At 37.0% G+C, this 26,537-nt stretch overlaps 1 protein-coding gene and 1 pseudogene across 4 annotated transcripts in view; one reads left to right on the top strand and one right to left on the bottom strand.

Moving 5' to 3' along the window:
- Nucleotides 1-25,868, top strand: part of LOC123387217 (phosphatidylinositol 3,4,5-trisphosphate-dependent Rac exchanger 2 protein-like) — a 53,952-nt gene extending 28,084 nt beyond the window's left edge. For 3 of the 4 annotated variants that reach the window (XM_045063238.1, XM_045063239.1, XM_045063237.1), the window contains 3 exons: nt 3,210-3,311; nt 6,751-6,912; nt 17,280-17,403. In XM_045063238.1, the coding sequence (XP_044919173.1) occupies nt 3,210-3,311; nt 6,751-6,912; nt 17,280-17,384 (369 nt within the window). In that variant the 3' untranslated portion in view covers nt 17,385-17,403. Of the gene's footprint in view, nt 1-3,209; nt 3,312-6,750; nt 6,913-9,119; nt 9,252-17,279; nt 17,404-25,836 lie in introns of those variants that run through there. The other variant, XR_006601536.1, reaches the window with a different exon arrangement.
- On the bottom strand, nt 23,169-23,753 carry LOC123387220 (annotated as a pseudogene).
- Nucleotides 25,869-26,537: the final 669 nt, after the last annotated feature.

Here is a 26,537-nt window from a genome sequence, read left to right as displayed (position 1 = left end):
CCATGGGGATACCCCTTCCCCTTTGGGTCTTTTCTACAGATGCACAGCCTGATATCTGCTCCAAAGAGGGCTGTAATCTCAGGCCAACAGAATTGTGGGCATTCTCCATTTTTCTTATAGAGTGTGCTAACTTTATTGACAATGCCCTCAGGAGTGAGATATTTACCCTCTGCAGTAAAGGGTCTACCTGAAAGCAGGTTTTCAGGGTCTATCACTATGTCAGGGCCCCTTTGATGGAGCCACTGCAGGACAGCCACTGTGGAAGCACCATTTTGATAGGGCTACTGTGCAGGGTGAGCTGAGGAGGGATGGGAGGCCATGAGGAGGGCAGAGTGAAGGTGGGAGAAAGCTCGTGTGAGAATGTTATAGGGCATGAGGAGGCAGAGGGAAGGTGGGAGAAGCTCTTGTGAGAATGTTATAGACTCCCACCTTTCTTAGCTGAAATTTCCACAGTTTTTCATGAATAAAAAGATCGTTTTTTTGTTTGTTTGTTTGTTTGTTTGTTTGACTTTAGTTGATTTCCAGAGCTCTGAAGTTGATATTTTTGACAGTTTGCTGAGGTTACAGTTGTTTTTTTGTTGTTGTTGTTTTGGTTTGGTTTGGTTTGGTTTTTTTTGGAAGAGGATTTACTGATCCCTTTTCTCTGCCACAGCCAGAAGAGGTGTCTATGCCACTAAAATTTTAGGGCTTTTTAGGAGGTGTTAGAGCTTCATTGTCTTAGTGAATCCGGTCTTTTCTCAGCATAGTCAACTCTTTGATCCCCTTGGTCTAGTTTATTGACTGAATTGTGTCAAGCCATGCCAGTAAAGTCCGAAGAGTGCTGGTTTTTATATGGTCTTACAGCACAGTCTGGTAGGAAACCTGGCTTTTATAATTCCCGCTCTGGTACTAAGTGACCTCTAATTACATGAATGACTTTAAGAAATTCAGTACATCGCTGGTGTCATTTTCCATCTCTGTAAAATGGGGGTTAATAACAGTCACCCTTGGGAAGACAGGTGAGAGTTTACAGATTTGGTGATGGATACTTGGATATGCCACCACCGTTTTCATCATCAGGGAGATCTCTGGGAGGTCATTTAGAAGATATTCTTTCTGGACGCATGGAGAGAGAGTTGGCTTTCATAAGCCAGTCTAAAGTGACAACCCACCTCTGCTGTTATGAAGACAGTCCATGATCTGTACAGGCCTATTAGACAAGGAAATAACAGTGTGTTAAGCAGTCATGAAATTCTTAGGGTACTTCAACCCAGGGATGGGGAAAGGGGTGGATGTGTTTATAAGGGGTGCTAACTTATGTAGGGATGCTGAAACATCACTGGAAATACAGTGAGATGTACATGGTTGTGTTTCATATGGTTCCTCTGGGGACAGCACCATGTGGGGTTGGAAAAAATATTTTGGTAAACTGATTGCAATGGGGGATGAAGCCCTCAAAGAGCATGCTTGAGTCAGAACATTTCTTTGCTTCCCTGTCTTCTAAAGTGTCTGGGTGAAGTTAAAGGCATGATGTTAGTTTTGCTGACATGAATACATTTGGCTAAAGCCAAGTTGCTCACGACAGTCGGGGGTGGGGACATATACTGCTACCCCCAGTCTTTTCTTTTTCATCCTTTCCTGTTTAGCTCTTGGTCTCGCTTCTCAATGTATGTCAGACAGTAGTCTCAGCCCTTGTAAAATGCTGGTATAAAGGTTGTTAAATTATCAGTATGATATTTGAGGAGCCCTTTTCTCCATTTATTACATATTTATTGACTACTTTCTTTTTGCCAGCCACTCTGATAGGCATTGTAGGAAAAGGATTTGGCACAAGTTTCTAATCTTTTTCTTTTTTAAATTGATACTTAAACTATGAAATAAAGACAAGATGCTTCAGAGGATATAGGCTTTTTTTTTTTTTTTTTTTTTAATCAGAGTTGATTCTCTCTTCTATTACATCTTATTCTGATTGCTGCTTTTGAGATTTCTCCATTCATCTTGCCTCTCTGGTGATCATACCTGACCTCCTTCTCAGAGACTGGCTGGCCATTGTCACTGGTAGTGTATTATAACTAAAAGTAATTTAGCAATCACTTGGTTAAAACACGACAGTTTTACAGGCAGGAAAACTAGCATTCTGAAATCAACCCAAAGTGGGAGCTCTCTGCCACTCACGGAGCTCCCAGGGGAGTGAGCCGGTCTGATGGTGGAAGCAAATGGGTCACACACAATAACTGAAAGCGAAAACTGTTTATTAGCATGTGCCACACAATAGCTAATACAAGACAGACAACTCTAGCCACGTGGGCTAGGGAGAGGGCTCCATCCCCTTCTCAGGAGCACACCGTTTGGGTGCATCAACTGATAAGGTGACCAATCCCCTCCCTGGAGCACACCTTTTGGGTGCATCGACCGGGAGGATGATCTGAGCGAGAGTGTCCCAAGAGCCCTCTGACAAGCAGAGGGCCAGTGTTGCTTATATGCCAGTTCAGTCACTGCGTCAAAGGCGCTTGCGGTTAATCTGCGGTCTGCTGTACGTGCGAGGCTGCTCGTCTGCTGCTGCTGATGTTACTTGTAGCACGTACCCCATGTCCTGGTGGTCTATCTGTGGTCGGTTATAACATCCTCCATAACATCTCCTAGTTCATAACAGTTCCCGGAAGCCCTTTGTCTGCTGGGAAGTTCTGCAACAGTGGGGTTCATGCTCACAGGACTCCCTCACAAAGTTACATCACTAGTCAGTGGTGAGGATGTATAGAACCCAGTTGTCTCCAGCCCTGCTCTTTACAACACAGCACAACACCACAATTCAGCTACAACACAACTCCTTTATAAGCAGGATTGATCTGTGTATCTTTGTGTCTATTATTTATTTATCCATCAGTCCATTCATCCACCCATCTGTCCATCCATCCATCCATCCATCCATCCACCTACCCATCATTTATTCCTCCATTTCTATCCTATTTCTTTTCTTCAGACTTCAGAGGATAGTACATGAAAATTAATTTTAAAGGTATGTATTTGAAACATATTTTGGTTTCTATAACTAACGTGATATGAAAATACTTCTCTTTGTCATCTGTAAATGTTCTTTGTGATTTCCCAGGCTCATCTCAGAGAAAGAAGGTATAAAGACAGGCTTTCACAAGTTTTTGACAGAAAATTTTATGATAAAATTTCATGCCTTCAGCTTTAAAAATTCATGATTATTTTTATCTCCACTGCAGAACTGCATGCTACTTGGAGGACGGAAGAATACAGATGTTCCCCTGGAAGGATATTTAGTAACACCAATACAAAGAATTTGCAAATACCCTCTCATTTTGAAGGTATTTTATGTGTTTATTTTACTGTAGTATCTTTCTTGTATCTGCATATTTTGCTGCATATTTTGCTTTAAATTTTTTTCTTTTAAATAATCTGATTTTCTGAAGAAAGTGCAGCTCAGAGTTACTAGGAAAAATAGCTATTTCATCACATATATATGGATTAGGAAACAAATCTTTTAGGAAAGGAGACTTTTAGTGCTCTCTGTATAAAACTTATCCATTTGAGTTTTCTTTAGAGTAAATGCATTAGTTTCAAGATAGATCCCATTAAATATCTTATGACAAGTTTATATTGCATATTATCTACAGGGTTCATTATCTTAAGTAAATCTATTGTTTTATTTTTTGACTTCCCCATTGATGCTAATGAACTTAAAGTGAAAGTTACATAATTTCACAGTTTGGTTTTTGAATCAGTATTATAGGAAATGTTGTGGGTCACATGGGACAATAAATGGTAGGATGTAGAATGACCGTGCTAAGCAAGTACTGCCTCTGGACACATTAATGGTCGTAGGCCATTGCCTCATTACAATGACTAAAAGTGTTATTGTGAAAATCATATTTTTTTTAAACATTTATTTATTTATTTGACAGAGAGAGATTACAAGTAGGTAGAGAGGCAGGCAGAGAGAAAGAGAAGGAGGCAGGCTCCTTGCTGAGCAGAGAGCCCGATGCGGGACTCGATCCCAGGACCCTGAGATCATGACCTGAACCGAAGGCAGCGGCTTAACCCATTGAGCCACCCAGGCGCCATATTTTAATGTGCTAATTATGCTTGTACTGTAAGAATATGTGAATAGATTGGAATAGCAATTCTGGAAATGGTGCTTCTAGGAACCACAGCAGCCATTTGTGTTTGTGGTTGAGCACGGGAGCTCTGAGTTCAGATCCTAAGTATTCTGCTTACTAGCTGTGTGACTGAATACATATTCTAACTTCTTAAAGCCTTGGGTTTTTATTAATGAAGCAGAAATAATGATGATGAAATTGTAGCATATGTCTGCAAGGATGTGTATAACGGATGTGTATGTCTGTGTATATGTGTATATACATATATATATACACACATATGGAAAATGTATTACATAAACATAGTAATTAAACTGTTATGCAAATCATTTAGCACAGCATGTACTCCGTATATGTTAGCTATTATTATTCATATATATTTGATTCTGATTTATCTTAATAGTTTAACTACTTCTTTAAATTTTTAAAAATTTAAAATATTTCAATATGTTATGCAAGATATTAACTGGTGTTCTTATTGATTTACTTTTTGAGAAACAAATATAAGGAATTTGAACTTAAAATACATTTTTTTAACTACAACTTCCATGAGTTGCATAATTGGGAGAAACAAATTGTGTAAAATTTCTTTGAAAAACAATTTCTCCTTATTTAAAAAAACAAGTTAAAATTGCTTGGCTAAGCCACAGAGGGAAGCTAACATGGGGATCTTCAGTTCTGCAGACCTTTAATATGGTCTTCAGTACAGGAAGGTTGGGGCAAACATGACTCCTGTCTTTCTGAGAGTCCTTTCAGACTCTTGACTTGGTGACTCAGATCACATCAGCTATTCCTGGACCTGATTTAGCAATCCCAGGCATCTGTTTGTTTTAAGAGTCAGAAGGGATAGTGATATTAAGAGAAGGATATCATGCTAAGTAGTTGTTCTAAATAACTTCTGGATGGGGATGACCACCAGATAGGGTTGGCTGATCTGACCTCTCAACAGATAGAATAATGGCCACATCCTTGCTTAGGAAGAAAATGATCAACTCAGCGCTCCTTCAAGAAGTGGAAAGATGCCATCTTTCCCCTTCTTTGGATGATTATCTTCACAAAGAAACTATTTACTTGTGTAGTAGATATGTTGGTGTTGATAATTTTTTTGTTGTTGTACCATTGTGCTGATAATCTCTTTGATTTCGGTTGGCTTTATTTATTCAGAGAAAAACATTGAGGTTACACTTTGTGTTAAACTATTGGTCATATTTGTGGAACTTGAAATTATTGGTGTGGCCAACCAGTACAGTGTTCATAGAAAGTAACTGACAAAAGATTATTACTAGTTATTTTTCTTGCTACTTCACATTGTCTACATTCATGTCTCAACTTCATGGATACCCACTGGGCACAATTCCATAGGACCTCAAATCACAGTCCACAGACTGACTTGACCACTTCACATAATTTACAAATACTTCTGCACTTTAGAATTTTTAGAGAAGCTAGCATATCTCTTTTATGGATTTGTGATCCAACATAAGTTTTTAAATTTTATGTTGGGAGTGATGCAATGTGTATTCTTCTGGCGATAGCTCTGCAGAATGGAGTTTGAACATACTGAATGCAGGGTCAAAGTTTATGGCAGAAGTTTCAACAGTAACAGCCCTCAAGAGAGTATAACAACTGCATAATTTCCCACTGGATATTAAGAATTGAGAAAATTATTTTAAAGACTTGCCCCAGGATTTCTGTAATTGTGTTAGTTACGTGATGATGGCAACTGTAGTAAAGAAACAAATGACTGATTAAAAAGCAATGTGGTCACAACTGTCTACACAGTGGGAGTGGGTGAAGATGTTTAATTTTGTGCTTCTAAACAACAAACAAAACCTTTTAAATTTAAAATATTAAAGATCACGCTTGCTCTGATATCCTAAATGGAAAAAAAAAACATAAAATGCCCCCCAAAACCCCCAAAATCAAAACCACAACAACAAAAAAATAATCTGTGGAGGGGCTTATGGCAATTCATTCATTGCAGAAAGTGAAACCAGGTTTTTGGTGAAAATAGCATAATTGCTCTGTTAGTGATGGAGTATCATGGAACTTGTAAGTTATTTATTTTGCTAGAGTATAAGACATTATTTAAAAATTTTGCTTTACTTATGGCATGTTTTTGTAGTTTCTCAAAGGTGTATTAGGAAATAAGGCATTGAAATTATTTTTGATATTATGAGACATATTTATATAAAGACTTAATGTTCCTTAAGGCTCTAGGAAGACATACAGAGTTCTATTTCTGTTGGAGCAGAGGGAATCAATCAATCTTACAATTCAAAAGGAGGAAATCTAATTTAGTTTTTAAACAAATTACATGCTGCAGGTGAGATATTTGACAATTCAAAAGGTTTTGTGAGAGAAATCTAATTTAGTTTTTAAAACACCAAATATCAGGGAGATTTAAGGCAAAAAAAAGATTAAAGGAGCTGCAAAATGTGTGTCAGGGTAAAAAAAAAAAGTATATTGTGTCATTGATTCATTGATTCAACCTTTGTTTTTGATCTGAATTTTAGTGGAGTTTGTGATGTCCCTTCTGAAAGTGGCTCTCACAATCTCTGCAGTTCTCATTTCCTGGCCATTCTGAACATGCTATACCAGAAAGCTGAAGATCAAAGGGCGATTTATTTTTTGTGTGTATAAACAGGAGTTGCTGAAGCAGAGTCCAAGGAAACACAGTGACTACGCAGCGGTAATGGAAGCCCTCCAAGTCGTGAAAGCTGTCTGTTACAACATAAACGAGGCCAAGATGCAGATGGAGAAGTTAGACGTCTTAGAGGAATGGCAGTCTCACATTGAAGGCTGGGAGGTACATTCACTCTACTCAACAATGGAGCTTAAAATTGTTTTGTTATGTCTTGTGCTGCATGTAGAATTGTTGACATTGGATGGAACCATAAATGGTCATTTTAACAGATAATGCCAGAGGGCTATAACCATTTCTGCAAAGTGCTGTCATTATCATTTTTAAATATCTTTAGAGTGGCAAGTTAATTGACTTAACATCAACCTGAAAGCTTTGTCATAGAACCTTCTAATATTGTGTGGGTTATGAGCTTTGGTATTTCAGTATTTGTGCATCTTGATTATCCTGCCCTCCTTTGGTCAGTAAGTACATAGCCTAAAACCTGGAGAGAGTAAGGAAGGGGAGTTATGCCCCATATGTGTTCTATGATACTGTTATTTTCAGATTCTAAATTAGGTGCTTGATGATGAATTTCATTTTAAGGCCACTTAGTCTCTTAAATTGCATTTCATTGCAATTATTTCATCATTTCTAAATGAAGAGACTGTCTATGATGTGATTTTTAAGGTCCATTCAAGATGAAAAGTCTTATGGATTTATGACACATTAAAGAAAGATTTTTTTTAAATGATAAAAAAAGCAAACGAAGAGTGATATATGTTTTCATCCATGGTAACTTTTAATCCCTATTATTTCATGGGGTTGGAGCTCTATGTTATAATGCATAAACTAAAATTTTGTCTTTAAATTGACTTAATTGAGATGAGATGAGCTTTCAACTGGGATCATTTATTTTTATAAAGTAAAGCAATTAAGACATTTTTTAAAGGTATAGGGAAGATTTAAAATGTTTCCAACCAAATAATGTATCACACAAATTCGATTGGATTGCTTTTTATCTATAGGACCTTATAATTGACTGATTTGTTTCGTATCTTCAATATGTTGGTTTCCATTTAGATCTAAAATTATATCCATTCACATTTGCAAAGAAACCTCAAACGTTGACGTCCACGAATTCCCCAGTTTATCCACTCTTCACCATGAAACTTTCAAATCCAGCAGGGATCAAAGCTTTCTCTTTATATTCTTTCATTTCAAGTGTCCAGGGTGACCTCATATTTCAGCATGAATGCTACTTATTTCAGTCAGTTAAAATGGTTGTGTGTTTTACAGTTGATTCACGATGATAATTCCTTTCCTGGGGAGTGGTTGTCCTGCTGGGTTGAGAAAAATGGATTGAAGTTTGCTTTTGTCATTCTGTTGTCACTTGAGCATTGGAAGAAAACCTGAATGTGCTTTACATTGCAGGGTTTTTCATTGATATCTGCCCAGCCTTTTCCCAAAACAAAACCTCACAGATTCTTCTCGGTACTCTAGGGGAATGGAATCTGTCATAATTTTGTTCCTCCTCACTTATTTTCTAAAAAAAAAGAATTGTATCTAGTGCAGAATTAAGAGATTCTTTAAAAAGTTGATATTTCTTGCTCTGGGCAAGCCAGTTACTCAAAGGAAGAATGTGTGTGGATCATGTTCCCGTTACTATCAGCCCCTAACAGGGGGTCCCTCAATCTCACCAGCTCTCTATGTTTACAACAAACAGTTGAAGTGCAAGAGGAAAAAATGCAGCACCTGGACAGAGGAAACTGGCTGCAGGAAATCAGATATGACTACAGTTCCAGCAGGCACAGAGGAGATCATATGAGTGTTGGGTCCCAATAAAAGGGCACAGCAATGCAGATTCTATTTGAGTAGGATTTGAATATAATTGCATGAGACACAGCCAGGCTACTTTGGGGGGTTTTGGGACATTGAGGGAATGCAGCTTGGAGGAAGGCCCAGCTAACTGGTTGGCAATTTTTGATAAGAACATGATTCCTCATCTCAGTCCACCAGCTTGGAGAGAGGGGGAAAGGTCTTATAATACTCACACCTGGTCTGTTTCTGGAAGCTTTGGAGAAACTGCTGATAGGACTCCAATTTGTCCAGGAGAGAGGGGTAGTCTTAAAGAATAAATGCAGGCCCTGGGTTGGGAAGGAGGATAGATACAGAGCTTTCTCTAAATTGCAAACAGAGATTACTGCTCAGCTTGCAGACAGCTTTGTGTATGTTTAGAGTAGCTCTAGTGGGTTTAGGACATGGCCAAGGGCAGATATCAGGTGGCATGCTGGCTAAGAATGGAGAGTTACTTAAAAAACCTTTGAGGTAAGAAGTCTTGAGCTTATAAGGTTGGGAAAAACAACAACTCCCTGTCTAATTCCTTCCCCAAGCTCCTGCAGACCCTTGAGGACCACCTGAGGGATGACACCTCGCTCCAGTAACTAAAATTTCTTGAATGGGATCTGAATCTGATACACCATGATTTAGCATTATTTTCACCTTAGGTGGATTATTTATTTCAAGTAAGTCACTTCATTATCCAGTCTTATCTTCCCATTAATCAAATAAAGGCTTTTTAGAGTGAAATATATCAGGTATCTTGCCTGTCTAATATTCTGTGCTATAAATTATCGTTACATTCCTTTATGTTGAATTTAGGTAAACAAGTGATTGAAATCTATGGTCCCAAATTAGATGACATAGAGCTGAAGCCTGATTTTCAAGCAGACTTCATCTTTTTGTCCGGACTCTAACCCTTACTTTGGGGATGATGTATCAGACCTCTCCCACATACTATGTGGGTTATTATAGGAGCCAAACGAAATAAGTGGAGGTGCCTTGAATAATGTCAAATGCTATGCAAATGAGTAATATTTTAAAGCTCTGCTTCAATGGTAGGATTTTACCCTTGAGAAATTCCTATTTGTCTAATACATGCTCCTGCCTACTGAAGGTGTTATATTACTTCAGTTAAGGTTAGATAGTTCCAAGTCACAGAAACTAAAAGAAAAATTAATTTAAAAAGATATGGGGCAGCTCACAGAATCAGTAGAAAAGCTACACTCTCAAGGGTGTCTAGGCAGCCAATGCTCGTAAGTAGGTTCATCAGTGCCCTGACTAAAATGAATAGACTCTAATAATTTTTTCTGTCATTCTATTACATCACTCAGGATTCAAGATCAAAATCTAAGAATCCTGTAGTCTTGCCTAGGGGAAGACAGAGGTCCTTATTGGCCAGTCAGCCACTTTCCTTTTGGGGAAAGACTGATCTTCCATTGTATGCAATCTTGGTGAGCCCTTAACAGTTTGCGGAGGTATTATAATCCCCATTACACAGATTTAAAAAATGAGGGCCATAAAATTTCCCTCAAGTGCTTACAGCTAATGGATGGCAGAGTTTAAACCTATATTCCTTGTCACCATGTAATATTGTATCTACTCAGAAAAAAATTAAGCTAATTCTTTAGATTAATTTGATTGCTTGCCATTTAGAAGTAAATTGAATATAGAAATTAGGTTTTGTCATCATTTACATAGTGACTGTCATTACAGAAGATCTGTAGTTTAATTGCTCATATTTGAAGTTTTGCCTTTTATTAGTATAATTTATCATATCTCATTTTTATGTCTTATCCAACATTCAGAGCATTGCATAGGATATTCTACCAAAGGTAATTGTAGGGCAATGATCAGTGTGCTTGGAAAGGAAGTTCGTTAGTTGTTTAATCAGAGTCACTGATTCATTTCATAGAACAGGACCAGTTGCTGTCTTGGTCTGCTTTTTTGGCTGATTGATAGCGTTGTAATGGTAACTTTAATCTTTGGAATCATAATGAACTCTATCAACAAGGGAGTATCAAAAAGCATTATATTACTTGGTAATTCAGCTTTATATCCATGATAGCCCTGTTTGGAATAGATCTCTCCAATCTGAAAACAATCATATTAAAAGATAAGAGGGAGAATTATTAATATATGAAGGTGCTGGAAAAAAATAAGATCAAAATAGTCACTGCATTTTACGAAATAGAAACAGAATAGAAATTTGACACCTCTTGGCTTTCTACATGGAGAAATATAATGGCACAAAACCATTTTAACATCCATTTCCTGCTTTACATATGATTAAGTTTGTGTCTGACAGTATATTGACTTCAAGTCATGTTCTCTTACTTTATGAGTGTGAGTCTAACAGAGGTTGTGATCAGAATTTTTTTTCTTTTCTACAAAGTGATTTGGTAGATACAAATTTGTCTATTGCCTTGAGACAGAATTGATTTATAGATGGCCCTTGTTACTTAAGGATAGGTCGTTTGGGAAGAAGGCCATTGAAAGTTAATCTGTGAAGAAAGGGAGCAGAATTTTCTAAGTGGGAGGGGGCGAAGCTTGATTGGGACTTCATTTCGATAAAATGAACATTTATGTTATTAGTTTTATCTAATATATGACAGAATGTAGGTTAAAACATCAGTTAATAAATTGAATCTCAAAAAGAGTGAACCAAATGCTGAATCTTGCTGGGCGGCATACATTTTATGACATTACATGATAAAATGATGTGATATTCTTCATTTCATGTTTAACTTTTCTAGTAGTTTTAAAAGATTTTTTGAAAGAATATTCAAATGCTTCATTCATTTTCTTGAGACACTTCTTTGATATTGAAACCATTCTCTTATGCGACGGCCCACCCAGTTGTCATTCTTGTCAATTTTCTTCCACAGTGAGTGGGTCTAACTCTTGTTAGATCTTCATCTGTCTGTGCTTTGTATATGATTGGGGGAAGTTTCAGAGCCTCCTGTCATCCTTCTTCTTTGCCAAGATTATGCCTTTTCTCTGCAGTCTGAGTTTTTCTGGTATTGACATTCAACATTTAGTTGACAAGATGAATGAGGTAGACTCTGGTATTAAGCAGGGAGCCCTGACAGTGGGGTCAGATAGTGACTAGTTTCCTATTATAGTGATTTTTTGACTCTTCATAGCTGCAAAGAATCAGTAATGAACCCTTACATAACATATTGAGAACTTAATATAAAAAGATTTAACCTTTCAAATAATCCAGACGTGGTTTAGCAATATTATTTTCATTGCATCTTTTTCAGAGGTGGGGCTTTGTTCTATTGTTGCAGTGTTTCATAAATCATTTCATAAATTGTATTTGAAGACACACTGGAAATTAGAAAAGGAGCCATAAAATAAATTCACACACTCCTGACTGTCTTTTCTGGGTGTTGTCATTTTCTGAAAGCATACTTTGGCACCTAACTAGTGTCCAGCTATGGAAATTCATCATATTCCAAATTAAATTAAATTAAATTAAATACATTAAGTTCTGTAATGGCACTTTGAATTTGCTAGTCTTTCATGTATGCTGACTATATAATTCACACCTGATTATACCTCAAATTGTAGAATCAAAATTTATTCAGCTTCTTAGCAAATTAGATTCGGAATTGTCACCATTTTCTGGCTGGATCTTGACCACGAGACACCCACAGTGAGAAGGGGAGCCATTGGTGAGGAGTGTTGCCAACATGGATTGCCTCTGGGTCCTGGATTTAGTGACTGAAGTCATGGTTTGCTCCATCCATTTCAGACTGATCTTTTCACCCTATGAGAAGGTGATACCGAAATGGTGTACTTTGTAAGTGACAAAGAAAATCCCTAAAGCATGATTGAAATCTGAAACCATGACATGAAATGAACTATATAGTTAATGATAAACAAATAATCATATACACACAGCTATCTCTAATAGTGTTAATTCATGCCAGCTCTCATTTTGTTGATACTCTGCTACTACAGTGATCATGCTGCATTTAATTCTATGCTTTCATATGTATTTCTTCCACTAGTATCGGGAACAGGGGTCATGTCCCAAGACTTTGCACCTGCTGGGACCAAGGTGAAGGAGGAGGGATAACATAGGTTTCCACAGACTGGACTAGAAAGAGAAGCTTTTGGAAGGAGAGGCACTGGGTGAGTAGATTCCCACCTATGGTGCAGTTATTAGTGGATGGTTACTTCTCCTCTTGAACTGCCACTCAGCCTTCCTTTCCTGATTTAATAAAAGTGGTCAGGATCAGAACCATCCATGGAACTTCCTTGCTGGGTCTTTGCTGTATTTAGTTCTATATATATAATTCATCACAGGTGTGATTTCACATGATCAATGTTGCTTCTTAAAGGGAAATGCATGTTAAAAAGGATAAATCATCTAGATGAAAAAAGTCCATTATTTTGGTTATTTATTTATTAAGGGAATGTTGAGACAGCATAACTCTGAATCACATGGGTAAACACATTATTTAAAAATACTTGCTTTGGGGCACCTTGGGGGCTCAGTGGGTTAAAGCCTCTGTCTTCGGCTCAGGTCATGGTCTCAGGGTCCTGGGAACCAGCCCCACATGGGGTTCTGCTCAGCAGGGAGCTTGCTTCCCCTCTCTCTCTCTGCTTGCATCTCTGCCAGATTGTGATCTCTCTCTGTGTGTCAAATAAATAAGTAAAATCTTTTTAAAAAATCTGTATTTAATTGTGTATATATACCACATCTTCTTTATCCACAATGGAATACTATGCAGCCATCAAAAGAAATGAAATCTTGCCATTTGCGACAACATGGATGGAACTAGAGCATATCATGCTTAGCGAAATAAGTCAAGCAGAGAAAGGCAACTATCATATGATCTCCGTGCTATGAGGAAGTGGTGATGCAACATGGGGGCTTAAGTGGGTAGGAGAAGAATCAATGAAACAAGATGGGATTGGGAGGGAGACAAACCATAAGTGACTCTTAATCTCACAAAACAAATTGAGGGTTGCTTGGGGGAGGGGCGTTGGGAGAAGGGGGGTGGGGTTATGGACATTGGGGAGGGTATGTGCTTTGGTGAGTGCTGTGAAGTGTGTAAACCTGATAATACATAGACCTGTACTCCTGGGGATAAAAATATATGTTTATAAAAAATAAAAAAAAATTTTAAAAATCTGTATTTAATATGTACATATACATATTACATTATGGGTAATAGCTTTAGAATAGTTCAAAATAAATGATTTATACAAGCCCTCTTACTTTTTAAAAATAATTCTTTTATACCTTGCCTCTCAAATGTTGGTTTATGACTCTATGATATATCAGTGTGCTTTTAAAATAGCTTATTTTCATGGACAATATTTTTTTTATGTTTTTATGATTATTTTTATTTTTTATAAACATATATTTTTATCCCCAGGGGTACAGGTCTGTGAATCACCGGGTTTACACACTTCACAGCACTCACCAAAGCATGGACAATATTTTTTTCACAAACACATGAAATTCCATCTTTGTAAAAGTATTTCTATAGGTTTGTTTGCTTGTTTTCCCATAGTGAAATAATCTGCTGCCTTCAACATCTACTTGGTGACCCATGAAAAACTGTACAAAACTGATCTAACCCAACATCTTTCCCTTTCTTTTACCTTGCACTTGTCCTCCCTCCATCTTTCTTTCTTTCCTTCCTTCCCTCCTCCCTTCCTCCTTTACTCCCTCCCTCCAGTTTCCCTCCCTCCCATCTCCCTCTGTCCCTCTTGCTTCCTAAAGTTTACAAACAGAGAAACCAACCTGCTAGAGATTTATACCAGGAAAAAAATGTTTAACACATTGTTTGACATGTTATAAAATGTTAAAATCCTGACTTCAGTATTCATATAGAGAAAAGTGTTTATCATACATGATTGTTCAATGACTAAATATGGAATTGCCAAAGAACATATTTCTAGATTTAAAAATTAGGATCAATTTTCAAAATGAAGATAAAACACTAACTAGGTTATGTAACATTATTTAGGTGTAAGTGAATACTCACCGGTGATGAAATATACCATAGGTGACCATGGGGTATATTTGCGACCATGGTAACATGATCAGTGCCTATCTGCCCTGGGACTAGGAAGCAGTCAGGACGACCTCAGGCAGAGACCTGTGCTCGCTCACCTCTCTCTCCCTGTCAGCAGGGTTGCCATCTGATGCACTTGAGCACCTGGATTCAGGTACCCAAAACCTCCAAGGTAATTTTACTTAGAGTGTTCCAGATGCATCAGCATTTACTGAAATGACCTGGGACCTACCACAGCTTTACTCAGTTTCAATCTCCAAAGGTAGGACCAGGGAACCTGAGAATTTCAAGAAGCATATCAGGTGTGTCTCCCAAACACTAAACTTTGAGAACCATGCCCTAGAGACTTTGTTCTCTTCCGATGATCTGCCTGGCTTGTTTTACTGCTTCCACATTTTTTATATTCTAGATCAGTTGGCTGACGTTGTCATTTTGATAGACTTTAGCGCTCCTGACCCTTACCTAGTAATCTGATGTTCATAATCATACTTTATTTCAATTTCTTCTGTGAATTTTATAGCTTGACTTCTTTATTTCTGACCCCAGAAAACTCTCCTGGGATTTCTAGGTAAATGAAAAAAAATTGCATGTAATTTCAAAATATCATAAATTTCATTTACTTTAAAGATAAAGTTGTGAGGTTTTTGTTTTGTTTTCTTTTGTTTTAGCTACAGAGAAAGGTAGACTTATCATGTAAGCAAGGAGAAAATAACCACAACATTATTTAAAAAGAGACGCTTATTAAGTGTCTACTTGTACATGGGATGGAATTGAAGTGAGAGGCATATCATGACTATACAGAAGACTGTATATACACTTGGTCAAATTTTTAATATTTCTAACATTGTACGTCTCTGTAGTTAAAAGATTCTTAGTGATTTCTAGTTGCCATTGTCCTATTAATAATGCACAGATTCAAACATGGTAAATCAAAGACACAATGGTTCTTCTTTACCATTTACGGCTTTACACAGGGTATAAAGAGAAATGCTATAGGCCATTCATTTAGAAGGAGTTTTTTAGACAAATGTGTATGTTCAACTCAGATTCCTTTAAGTGAGTAAGCAATCCTCTGGGAATTATTTAATGGACATTTCCTGTGATAATAGTAGATTACTATTATCTAATACTATTACTATTCTACTCTGGTACAAGATGGTAAATGTACCTACTCTACTGATTCTTAAAGCTTGATGTTAAATATGAAAGAAATTTCTTTACAGTGATAGAAATGTCTCAGTAGGATTTAGTAAAATATAATGAGTGATGTTATGTTTATATTGTGAGATATACTTTAAAACATAAAAAGATTGTTGGGCTTGATGTCATTACCCGACAAAATTTCATTAATAGATTATTAAACAGATGCTTTGGGCTGTTTTTGAAAAGAAGTGTTTTACCTCACAGTTCAATTAATATTCAGATTTTTTATCAGGAGCTAGGAGCTAATGGGAACTTATGGTAATGACTTAAACATAATTTAGTTTTTAATATTTTTTAAAAATTTTATTTATTTGAAAGAGAGAGAGGCCACAAGTGGAGGGACAGGGAGAGGGAGAGGCAGACTCCCTGATAGGCAGGGAGCCTGACACAGGGCTCCATTCCAGGACCTTGGGATCATGACCTGAGCTGAAAACAGACAGTTAACTAACTGAGCCACCAGGTGCCCCCAAATATAATGTATTTGTATATTAGTAGGGGGTTTAGGGTTTGCTATGATACCAATCTAGATTAAATCAAAAGTCGAACTATTTAAGCATACAATAGAGGAAAATGATCTAGAGGCGTTGTTGACTAATGGAGCACTTTGAATTAGTTGGAAGATGGAATTGCCATAGATGTGTTAATACAATCTTATAGGATCAAGATATATATTGTAGGGGTCTGGAGAAATTCTGATATCACTACATGATTTATTCGCCAACTTGCATCTGAGTAGTAGTGCTCACTTCTAGAGATGTTTCATATTGAGGGAGACCCTCACAAACTGGAGAAGGTTCAGAAGAGATCTTCAGGGATCTTGCAAATCTTTCCATAGTTTGGCTCTTGTGGACATTACTGCTATAGACATTTGGGTGCATGTACCCCTTCAGATTACTACACTTGTATTGTTAGGGTACATACCCAGTAGTGAGAGTGCTGGGTCATAGGGTAGCTCTATTTTCAACTTTTTGAGGAACCTCTATACTGTTTTCCAGAGTGGCTGCACCAGCTTGCATTCCCACCGACAGTGTAGGAGGGTTCCCCTTTCTTCGCATCCTCTCCAACATCTATTGTTTCCTGACTTGTTAATTTTAGCCATTCTCATTGGTATGGGGTGGTATCTTATTGTGGTTTTGATTTGTATGTCCTGATGCCGAGTGATGTTGAATACTTTTTCATGTGTTTGGTGGCTATTTGGATGTCTTCTTTTCAGAAATGTCTGTTCATGTCTTCTGCCCATTTCTTGATTGGATTATTTGTTCTTTGGGTGTTGAGTTTGGTAAGTTCTTTATAGATTATAGGTACTAGTCCTTTATCAGATATGTCATTTGCAGATATCTTCTCCCATTCTGCCAGTTGTCTTTTGGTTTTGTTGACTGTTTCCCTTGCTGTGCAAAAGCTTTTGATCTTGATGAAATCCCAAGAGTTCATTTTTGCCCTTGCTTGCCTTGCCTTTGATGATGTTTCTAGGAAGAAGTTGTTGCAGCTGAGGTTGAAGAGGTTTTGCTGCCTGTGTTCTTCTCAAGGATTTTGATGGATTTCCGTCTCACATTGAGGTATTCCATCCGTTTTTAGTCTATTTATGGGTGTGGTGTAAAGAAATGGTCCAGCTTCATTCCTCTGCATGTAGCTGTCCAATTTCCCCAACACCATTTGTTGAAGAGACCATCATTTTTCCATTGGACATTCTTTCCTGCCTTATCAAAGATTAGTTGACCATAGAGTTGAGGATCCATTTCTGGGATTTCTGTTCTGTTCCATTGACCTATGTGTCTGTTTTTGAGCCCATCCCATACTGTCTTGATGATTATAGGTTTGTAATAGAGCTTGAAGTCCGGAATTGTGATTCTGCCAACTTTAGTTTTTTCTTTTCAACATTCCTCTGGCTATTTGGGGTCTTTTCTGGTTCCATATAAATTTTAAGATTACTTATTCAATTTCTTTGAAAAAAATTGATGGTATTTTGATAGAGATTGCATTAAATGTATAGATTGCTTTGGGTAGCATAGACATATTCACAATATTTGTTTTTCCAATCTATGAGCATGAAACACTTTTTTCCATTTCTTTGTGTCTTCCTCAATTTCTTTCATGAATACATTATAGTTTTCTGAGTACAGATTCCTTGCCTCTTTGGTTAGGTTTATTCCTAGGTGTCTTATGGTTTTGGGTGCAATTGTAAATGGGATTGACCGTTTAATTTCTCTTTCTTCTGTCCTCTTGTTGGTGTATAGAAATGCAGCTGATTTCTGTGCACTGATTTTATATCCTGACACTTTACTGAATTCCTGTATGAGTTCTAGCAGTTTTGGAGTGGAGTCTTTTGGGTTTTCCACATAAAGTATCATATCTGCAAAGAGGGAGAGTTTGACTTCTTCATTGCCAATTTGGATGCCTTTAATTTCTTTTCCTTGGCTGATTATTGAGGCTAATACTTCTGGTATTATGTTGAATAGCAGTGGTGATAGTGGACATCCCTGCTGTGTTCTTGACCTTAGGGAAAATGTTCTTAGTTTTTCCCCTGTGAGAATGGACATTTGCTGTGAGTTTTTTACAGATGGCTTTGATGACTTTGAGGTATGTACCCTCTATCCCTACACTGTGAAGAGTTTTGATCAAGAGAGGATGCTGTACTTTGTCAAATGCTTTTTGAGCAACTATTAAGAATATCATATGGTTCTTGTTCTTTCTTTTATTAATGTACTGTATCACATTGATTGATTTGCAGATGTTGAACCAACCTTGCAGTCAAAGAATAAATCCCACTTGATCGTGGTGAATAATCTTTTTAATGTACTATTAGATCCTATTGGCTAGTATTTTGGCGAGATTATCTGCATCCATGTTCATCAAGGATATTGGTCATAATTCTTTTTGATACGGTCTCTGTCTGGTTTTGGGAATGCTGGTCTCATAAAATGAGTTTGAAAGTTTTTCTTTCATTTCCAATTTTTGCAACAGTTTCAGGAGAATAGGTGTTAATCCTTTAAATGCTTGGTAGAATTCCCCAGGAAGACATCTGGCCCTGGGCTCTTGTTTGTTGGGAGATTTTTTTTTTTTTTTAAAGACTGTTTCAATCTCCTTACTGGTTATGGGTCTGCTCAAGTTTTCTGTTTCTTCCTGGTTTAATTTTGGTAGTTTATATGTCTCTAGGAATGCATCCATTTCTTCCAGATTGTCAAATTTGCTGGTGTGTAGTTGCTCATAATATGTTCTTTATAATTGTTTGTATATCTTTGGTGTTGGTTGTGATCTCTCCTCTTTCATTCATGTTTTTTATTTATTTGGTTCTTTCTCTTTTCTTTTCGATAAGTGTGGCCAGGAGTTTATCAATCTTATTAGCTCTTTCAAAGAACCAGCTCCCAGTTTTGTTGATTTGTTCTGCTGGTTTTTTGGTTTCTATTTCATTTATTTCTCCTCTGAGTTTTTATGATTTCTCTTCTGATCTTTATGATTTCTATTCTCCTGCTGGGTTTAGGCTTTCTTTGCTATTCTTTCTCCAGCTCCTTTAGGTGTAGGTTAAGTTGTGTACTTGAGACCTTTCTTTTTTTCTTGAGAAGGTTTATCTTGCTATATACTTTCCTATCAGGACTCTCTTTGTTGTTTCCAAAAATTTAGAATAGTTGTGTTTTCATTGTCATTTTTTTTCCATGAATTTTTTTAATTCTTTAATTTTCTGGTTGACCCATTCATTCTTTAGCAGTATGCTCTTTAGCCTCTATGTATTTGAGTTTTTTACAACTTTCCTTTTATGGTTGGGTTCTAGTTTCAAAGCATTGCAGCCTGAAAATATGTGGAGAATGATCCCAATCTTTTGGTACCAGTTGAGACTTGATTTGTGATCCAGAATGTGATCTATTCTGGAGAATGTTCCATGTGCATTAGAGGAATATGTGTAATCTGTTATTCTGGGATAGAATGTTCTAAATTTATCTGAGATGTCTATCTGGTCCAATGTGTCATTTAAATAAAGCCTTCATTTCCTTGTAGATCTTTTCCTTAGATCATCTATCCATTTCAGTGAGGGGGTTGTTAAAGTCCCCTACTATTATTATTAGTGTTATTATCAATGTGTTTCTTTGATTTTGTTGTTAATTGGTTTATATAATTAGCTGATCCCATGTTAGGGGCATAGATATTTAAAATTGTTAGATCTTGTTGGACAAAACTTGTAAGCATGGTATAGTTTCCTTCCTCATCTCTTACTATAGACTTTGGCTTAAAATCTACATCATCTGATATAAGGATTGCTACGCCAGCTTCCTTTTGACGTCTATAGCATGGTAACTTGTTTTCCACCCCCTGACTTTAAATCTGGAGGTGTCTTTAGGTCTCAAATGAGTTTCTTGCACACAGCATATCAATGGGTCTTTTCTTTTCTTCTTCTTCTTCTTTTTTTTTTTATCCATTCTGATACTCTGTGTCTTTTTGACTGGGGCATTTAGCCTACTTACATTCAGAGTAACTACTGAAAGTTATATATTTATTGCCCTTCTATTGCCTGTAAGGTAACGGTTACTGTATATTGTCTTTGTTCCTTTCTGGTCTGTTACTTTTAGGCTCTGTCTTGATTAGAGGACCGTTTTTAATATTTCCTGTTTGGTGTTTGCAAATTCTTTTAGTCTTTGTCCTGGAAGCTTTTTATCTCTCCTATTTTCAATGACAGCCAAGCTGGGATGTAGTATTCTTGGTTGCATATTTTTTCTCGTTACAGTGCTCTGATTATATCATGCCAGTACTTTTGGCCTGCCTGATCTCTGTAGACAGGTCTGCTTCCAATCTAATATTTTTACTGTTGTAGGTTACAGACCTCTTGTCCTGGGCTGCGTTCAGGGTTTTCTCTTTGTCACTAGGAATTGTAAGTTTTACTATTCAATGATAGGGTGTGGACCTATTTTTATTGATTTTTAAATTTTTTTAAATTTATTTTTATTTTTTTATAAACATAAAATATATTTTTATCCCCAGGGGTACAGGTCTGTGAATTGCCGGGTTTACACGCTTCACAGCACTCACCATACACATACCCTCCCCAATGTCCATAACCCCCCCATTTTTATTGATTTTGAGGGGGGTTCTCTAAGCCTCCTGGATTTTTATGCTTGTTCCCATTGCCCAATTGGGGAAATTCTCTGCTATAATTTTTTCCAAAATACCTTCTACCTCTCTCTTTCTTTCTTCTTCTGGGATCCCAATTATCCTAATATTATTTCATCTTATGGTATCATTTATTTCTCAAATTCTGCCCTCATGGTTCAGTAGTAGTTTGTCTTTTTCTCAGCTTCTTTTTCTCCATCATTTGGTCTTCTAAATCACTAAATCTTTCTTCTGCCTCATTTATCCTAGAAGTAAGAGCCTCCATTTTTTTTTTATTACACCTCATCAATACCTTGTTTGATTTCAACTTAGTTAGATTTTCATTCCTGTATTTCTCCAGAAAGGGATTTTATTTCTCTAGAAAGGGATTCTCTAGGGTCTTTCATGCTTTTTTCAAGCCAAGTTAGTACCTTGATAGTCATCATTCTGAACTGTAGTTCTGAGATATTACTGTTGTTTGTATTGGTTAGGTCTCTAGGCATCCGTACTGCCTCTTGTTCTTTTTTTTTTTTTTTTTTTTTTTTTTTTTTTGTGGTGAGTTTTTCCACCTTGTCATTTTATACAGATAAAAAAGATGAATGATTGAACAAAATACTACAAGGGTGGCAATGATTCCAGAAAATTATATATTAACCAAGTCAGAAGAGACCCCAAACTGGGAGGAAAACAAAGGAGGAAAAAAGGAAAAAAGAAAAAAAATTATATTAGACTGGAGAATAGAACAGACAAAATAAGGGTAAACATGATGAAGGGATGGAATATGACTGTAAAGCTAAAAATTAAAAAATATTCTAAAAAAGGAAACAATAATTTCTTTGAAAAAGGAGAAAAAAAAAGGGGGGGGGAAAGAATGTGATTAGGCTGGAGACTAGAACAAAGACATGTGCTAGATTTAGGGTATATTCTGGCCTATTAGAAGAATCTGTGTCCCAGAATTAAAAAAAATAAATAAATAAACCTGTATGTATACAAAAAATAAAGTTAAATACAATGAAGGGATAGAATATGACTATCACAATGAAAATTTAAAAAGAATTTAAAAAGGTATTGATAAGATAAAATAGTTTAAAAAAAGTTAAAATAAGATGGAGGAGAAATTTTTACAAATAGAATGAGAAAAAAATGTAAAAAATTAACTTTCAAAGACTAAAGAATCATGGGAAAAAGTAATGAATTCTATGTGTTGCTTTCCCCTAGCTCTGGAGTTCTGCAGTTCTCATTGAGAGGAAACTTGTTCTTGGCTAGATGTTCTTGCTAATATACTGGGGAAGGGGTCTGTTGCAGTGATTCTCAAATGTCTTTGCCTGAGGTGGAACTGAACCACCCTTGCCAGGGGCCAGGCTAAGTAATCTGCTTGTGTTTGCTTTCAGGAACTTTTGTTCCCTGAACACTTTCTGTATAACTTTGGAGGACCAAAATGAAGATGGTGGCTTCTCAATCTCTGGCCTTGGAGGAGCTGAGAGCTTGGGGGCCCTACTGCTCAGTGCACCCTCAAAGAAAAGCAGTTAATCCCTCTGTCTCCCAGGTCTCTGGCTGCAATCCAAGCTCACTCATCCTGTGACTGAGTTTTTCTATCTCTGGAGAATGGCCCCATTTGGAGTCTCCAAACCCAGCTGATTCTGGCACTGTGCTCCTGTGGAGCTCCTCTTGGAGGAGGAAGGGCGTTTCTCCCCTGATCTGCCCTTCGTGGGGTTCCTGCTGGGAGAGTAGTGGCCCAACTATGCCTCGGATTATGGTTTAAGGTAATCCTGAGCTTAGTTCTCCCCCCTTGGCTCTGTCTCTGCAGCCAGCTTCCCTGCTCTATACCTGGAAGGCTTGCCACACTCAGACACCCCTGGTCTTTTTTTGACTCCGTGGGTTCTGAGACCATACTATCCCGAAGAGTGATACCCCTTACCCCCTTAGCCTCTACAATGACATCCCACAGTGGAGTAGACTTCTAAAAGTTCCTTTTTGTGCTCAGCTGCTCCCTCTCTCGCTGGAAGCTGGCCCTTCCCCCCAGTTTGTCTTCCCATATGTCACCTTGGATTCACTTCTCTGCACGTTCTACCTTCTGGAAAGTGGTCTATTTTCTCTTCTTAGAATTACTGGTCTTCTTCTCTTTGATCTCCTGTTGAGTTTGTAGGTATTCAGAATGGTTTGATAACTATCTAGCTGAACTCCTGATGATATATTTTTTTAAATGAATTAAAATTATTTATGGTCAGAACACTTGAAGATAAATCTCAGGAATACAAATACAGGAGGAAAAAAATCAGTGTGGAATGCATTCTGTATCATCCAGTAATGTTTGCTACAGTGAGTCTGTTCTCAAGGCACATTCCTAGGGTTTTACTGCTTATGATGGAAACCTTTATGAGTGGATTCTGATTTTGAGAAATGACGCGTGGAATTATGCTGGTTTGTAAAATGAGTGTAATCCAAATCTTCAGCATCTGTCATGATAGGTGGTGGTGGCCGTGCTGGCCTGTCATTCTTAGAACGGTGAGGGTCATCACTCTCTTTCGACTTTGAGTGTGCCGATTTAGTTGTTTTTGGCTTCTAATCAGGGTTGTGCTTCCTTTTGTCCAAAGATGATTTCTCCTGCTCCTTGGCCTTCTTATAAGCTTTCTTTTCTTCAGCCATGAGAAGTCTAGCTATTTCCTCATCCTGGGATACTTGAACTGCTCTCATGTCCACCTGGGTAGCCAAAATTTCTTCTTCTTGCAGTTTTCTGGCAATTTCAGCATCATACCATTCCTAATCTCTGTGGGCCACTCGTGAGGGAGTAGAGAGAGCTTCTTTCATCCCTCTTGGCTTCATTCCTCCATTTTCGTAATAATAACTATCTCCATACACCTCCCCCATCTTGCTCCTCTCTTGCAGGTCCCATTTAATTAGATAACAACTTAGCTTCTTTGTTTTACTTTTTTGGGCTACCATGAGAAATAACCTAAGGTGAAGTATTTTGTACATTTTGTAAAATTGTTGTCAATAAAACCAGTTTAATAACATTGTATAGGTCCTTGTGCAAGAATCAATGTGATGTTTCCTTATTTCCATTTTTTAATAGTATTCTATTGTAATTTTTTTTCTGAGGTAGGGATAGTACTTAAGTAAGAGTCATTGCCACTGAAATTGGGATTTATATTTGAATTTGATGACAGTTTTACTTAATTATCATATGAGGAAGGATATGAAATTATATAAATTTTTGATAGATCTCTAGTTATAGGTCCACATTTATGATGAAAGATGAAAAAAAAGGAAATGTCTTAAATCTAAAATATTTTTTAATGGATGGTCACCAGAGGTGAGGTGAGTTGGGGGAAGGGTGAAAGAGGTGAGGGGGATTAAGAATACACTTCTCATCGGCTCAGGTCATGATCTCAGGGTCACTGAATAAGGCATGGACCTTGCTGAGTCACTATATTATACAAATAAAAAATTGAAACTAGTCATGACACTGATATGTTAACTCTCCTGGAATTAAATTCATTGTTTTTTAAGTCACTTTCTAATATATGTTTAAAATTTAAATTGTTTTTTTAAATATAAAAATAAAAAATAAAAGTAAAATATGTGTGTAGGGATGCCTGGGTGTCTCACTCAGTTAAGCAACTGCCTTCGGTTCAGGATCCCGGGATCCTGGGATTGAGACTGCTTCTCCCTCTGCCTGTTGCTCCCCCTGTTTGTTCTCTCTCTGTCTCTCTCTCTCTCTCTGACAAATAAATAAATAAAATCTTTAGAAAAATAACGTTAGTAAAAAATAAAAATAAATAAATAAAATGTGTTTGTAATGCAGATACTCAGCACAATCACATTCTCTTAACTTCCCATTTGGGAAAGTTCTTACTGACATGTATGAGTTATCACTGTAATTTAAATTTTTGTAATCAGGGAAACTATCAATGATTACTGTGGAAATATGAAATTTACAATTAGTTGTCTGATTTTTAAATATCAAAAACAAAAATAAAAGAATTGAGTTGAAAAAGAATTAGAAATTTATCCCTAGATTTAAAGAGACCAGAATATTGAAAAGAGAGCATGTTATCAGCTATCTACTAAAAAATTTTTTTTTCTTTGCTTCTTGTTTTGTCTAACTTAGTGCATTACTTGTGATAGTTTAAATTGTAGAAACAAATGCACTGCCATTTTTATAATGGCTCAAAGGAGAAACTGTTGATCAGCTCACACAATAATCCAATGCTTGTGCTCTGCTTCTTTGGGCAGCTTTCCTCTGTTCATGATTCAGGCTCTTTCCATCTGTGGCTCCTCTCAGTGGTTAGTTTTTGTGTTAAGACTTAGTTTTGTCACTAGTCATCTGACCTTAGTATATACTCAGTGAAGGCTTCTTTAAGGAACAAGTGTGCCTATGCTAAATTTTAACTTGGGTTAAAGCTCTATGGAAGGTTGCTCTCTTTAAATAGTTTACTTTTTTCTTTTGTTTCTTCTTTTTTCTTCTATCCATCCAAGGAGTGGATAAATAGGTTGAGACCTGTTAAACATTTAGAGAATTTAATGTACTTTGTGATATATCCATGGAACTCTTTTCCCATACCAGGGAAAGAGAGGAGGGGGAGAGGAGTGCTAGACACATGAATTTTACACATCAGTTTGAAATCATCTCTTTGTAAAAGAGCATAGGTAACATGTATCATCCATGCTTATATATGCCTACATGTGTAAGAAAGCTAAAAGAAGACCCAGAGTCTCCTAACCACAGTTGTATCTGCTGAGACTGATGAGGAGGAGTCTGAGAGGAAAAGAGAACTCCATCCAGTGTTTATTTATGGTGTTTCAATTTTTATCCTGTCCATATATTGTATCTTGATATAAAAACAGACTTTTAATGAGAAAAAGAATTACACAGAAGTTTCTGTTAAGTAATCAGACATTGTCTCTCTCTCTCTCTCTTTTACTTTTTTTTTTTTTTTTTTTAACCTAGGGATCCAATATCATCGACACCTGCACTGAGATGCTAATGTGTGGCATCTTGTTGAAAATTTCTTCTGGAAATATTCAAGAATGGGTGTTTTTTTCTTTTGATAATCTTCTGATGTATTGCAAAAGAAAAACACAGGTAGGGTGATAAACAGGTACTACTTTAGAAATAATTTATTAACCTTGGAAAATATTTTTTAAGAAAAAATAAATTATCAGTCTCAGTTTCAACCTTTTCCTCTGTCCTCCTGGGAACTCAGGATTTCCTCAGTAAAATTCACATACTCTTAGCCTGTTTTCTGATTCTTCTCATTACCTTCTTGTAAAACCTGACTGAAATGTGACTATCATTCAATAACACTACCTTCCTAGGAAGCTTTTGGAGGAAAAAAAAATTCTTCTGTTGCTAACCCACATGCCTCAGGCTCTATAGGAAAGGCGAAAATGTCTTCCATGTTTCCCAGTGCTGTTTCCCAGTAATTTCCTCCCCGTCCTTGGAAATATTTTCCTTGACTGCCCCATCTGGTATAGCTTCCCGGCAATTTTATATCGGTATCTAGAAAATTCTTGTTAATATTTTCTTTATTATTTATTTATTTGTTGCCACCTTTGATGGATTAGACTATAAAGTCCATGAGAATACTGGTCTTGCTATTTATTCTGTGCTATTTCCCCCGAGACTGGACCTGCCGTGTAATAGACACT

The sequence above is a fragment of the Mustela putorius genome, unplaced genomic scaffold (genome assembly GCF_011764305.1).
Source record: "Mustela putorius furo isolate JIRA1106 unplaced genomic scaffold, ASM1176430v1.1 tig00003847_pilon_pilon_pilon, whole genome shotgun sequence".
Taxonomy (NCBI): Eukaryota; Metazoa; Chordata; class Mammalia; order Carnivora; family Mustelidae; genus Mustela; species Mustela putorius.
This window is presented reverse-complemented; position numbering and strand designations above follow the sequence as displayed.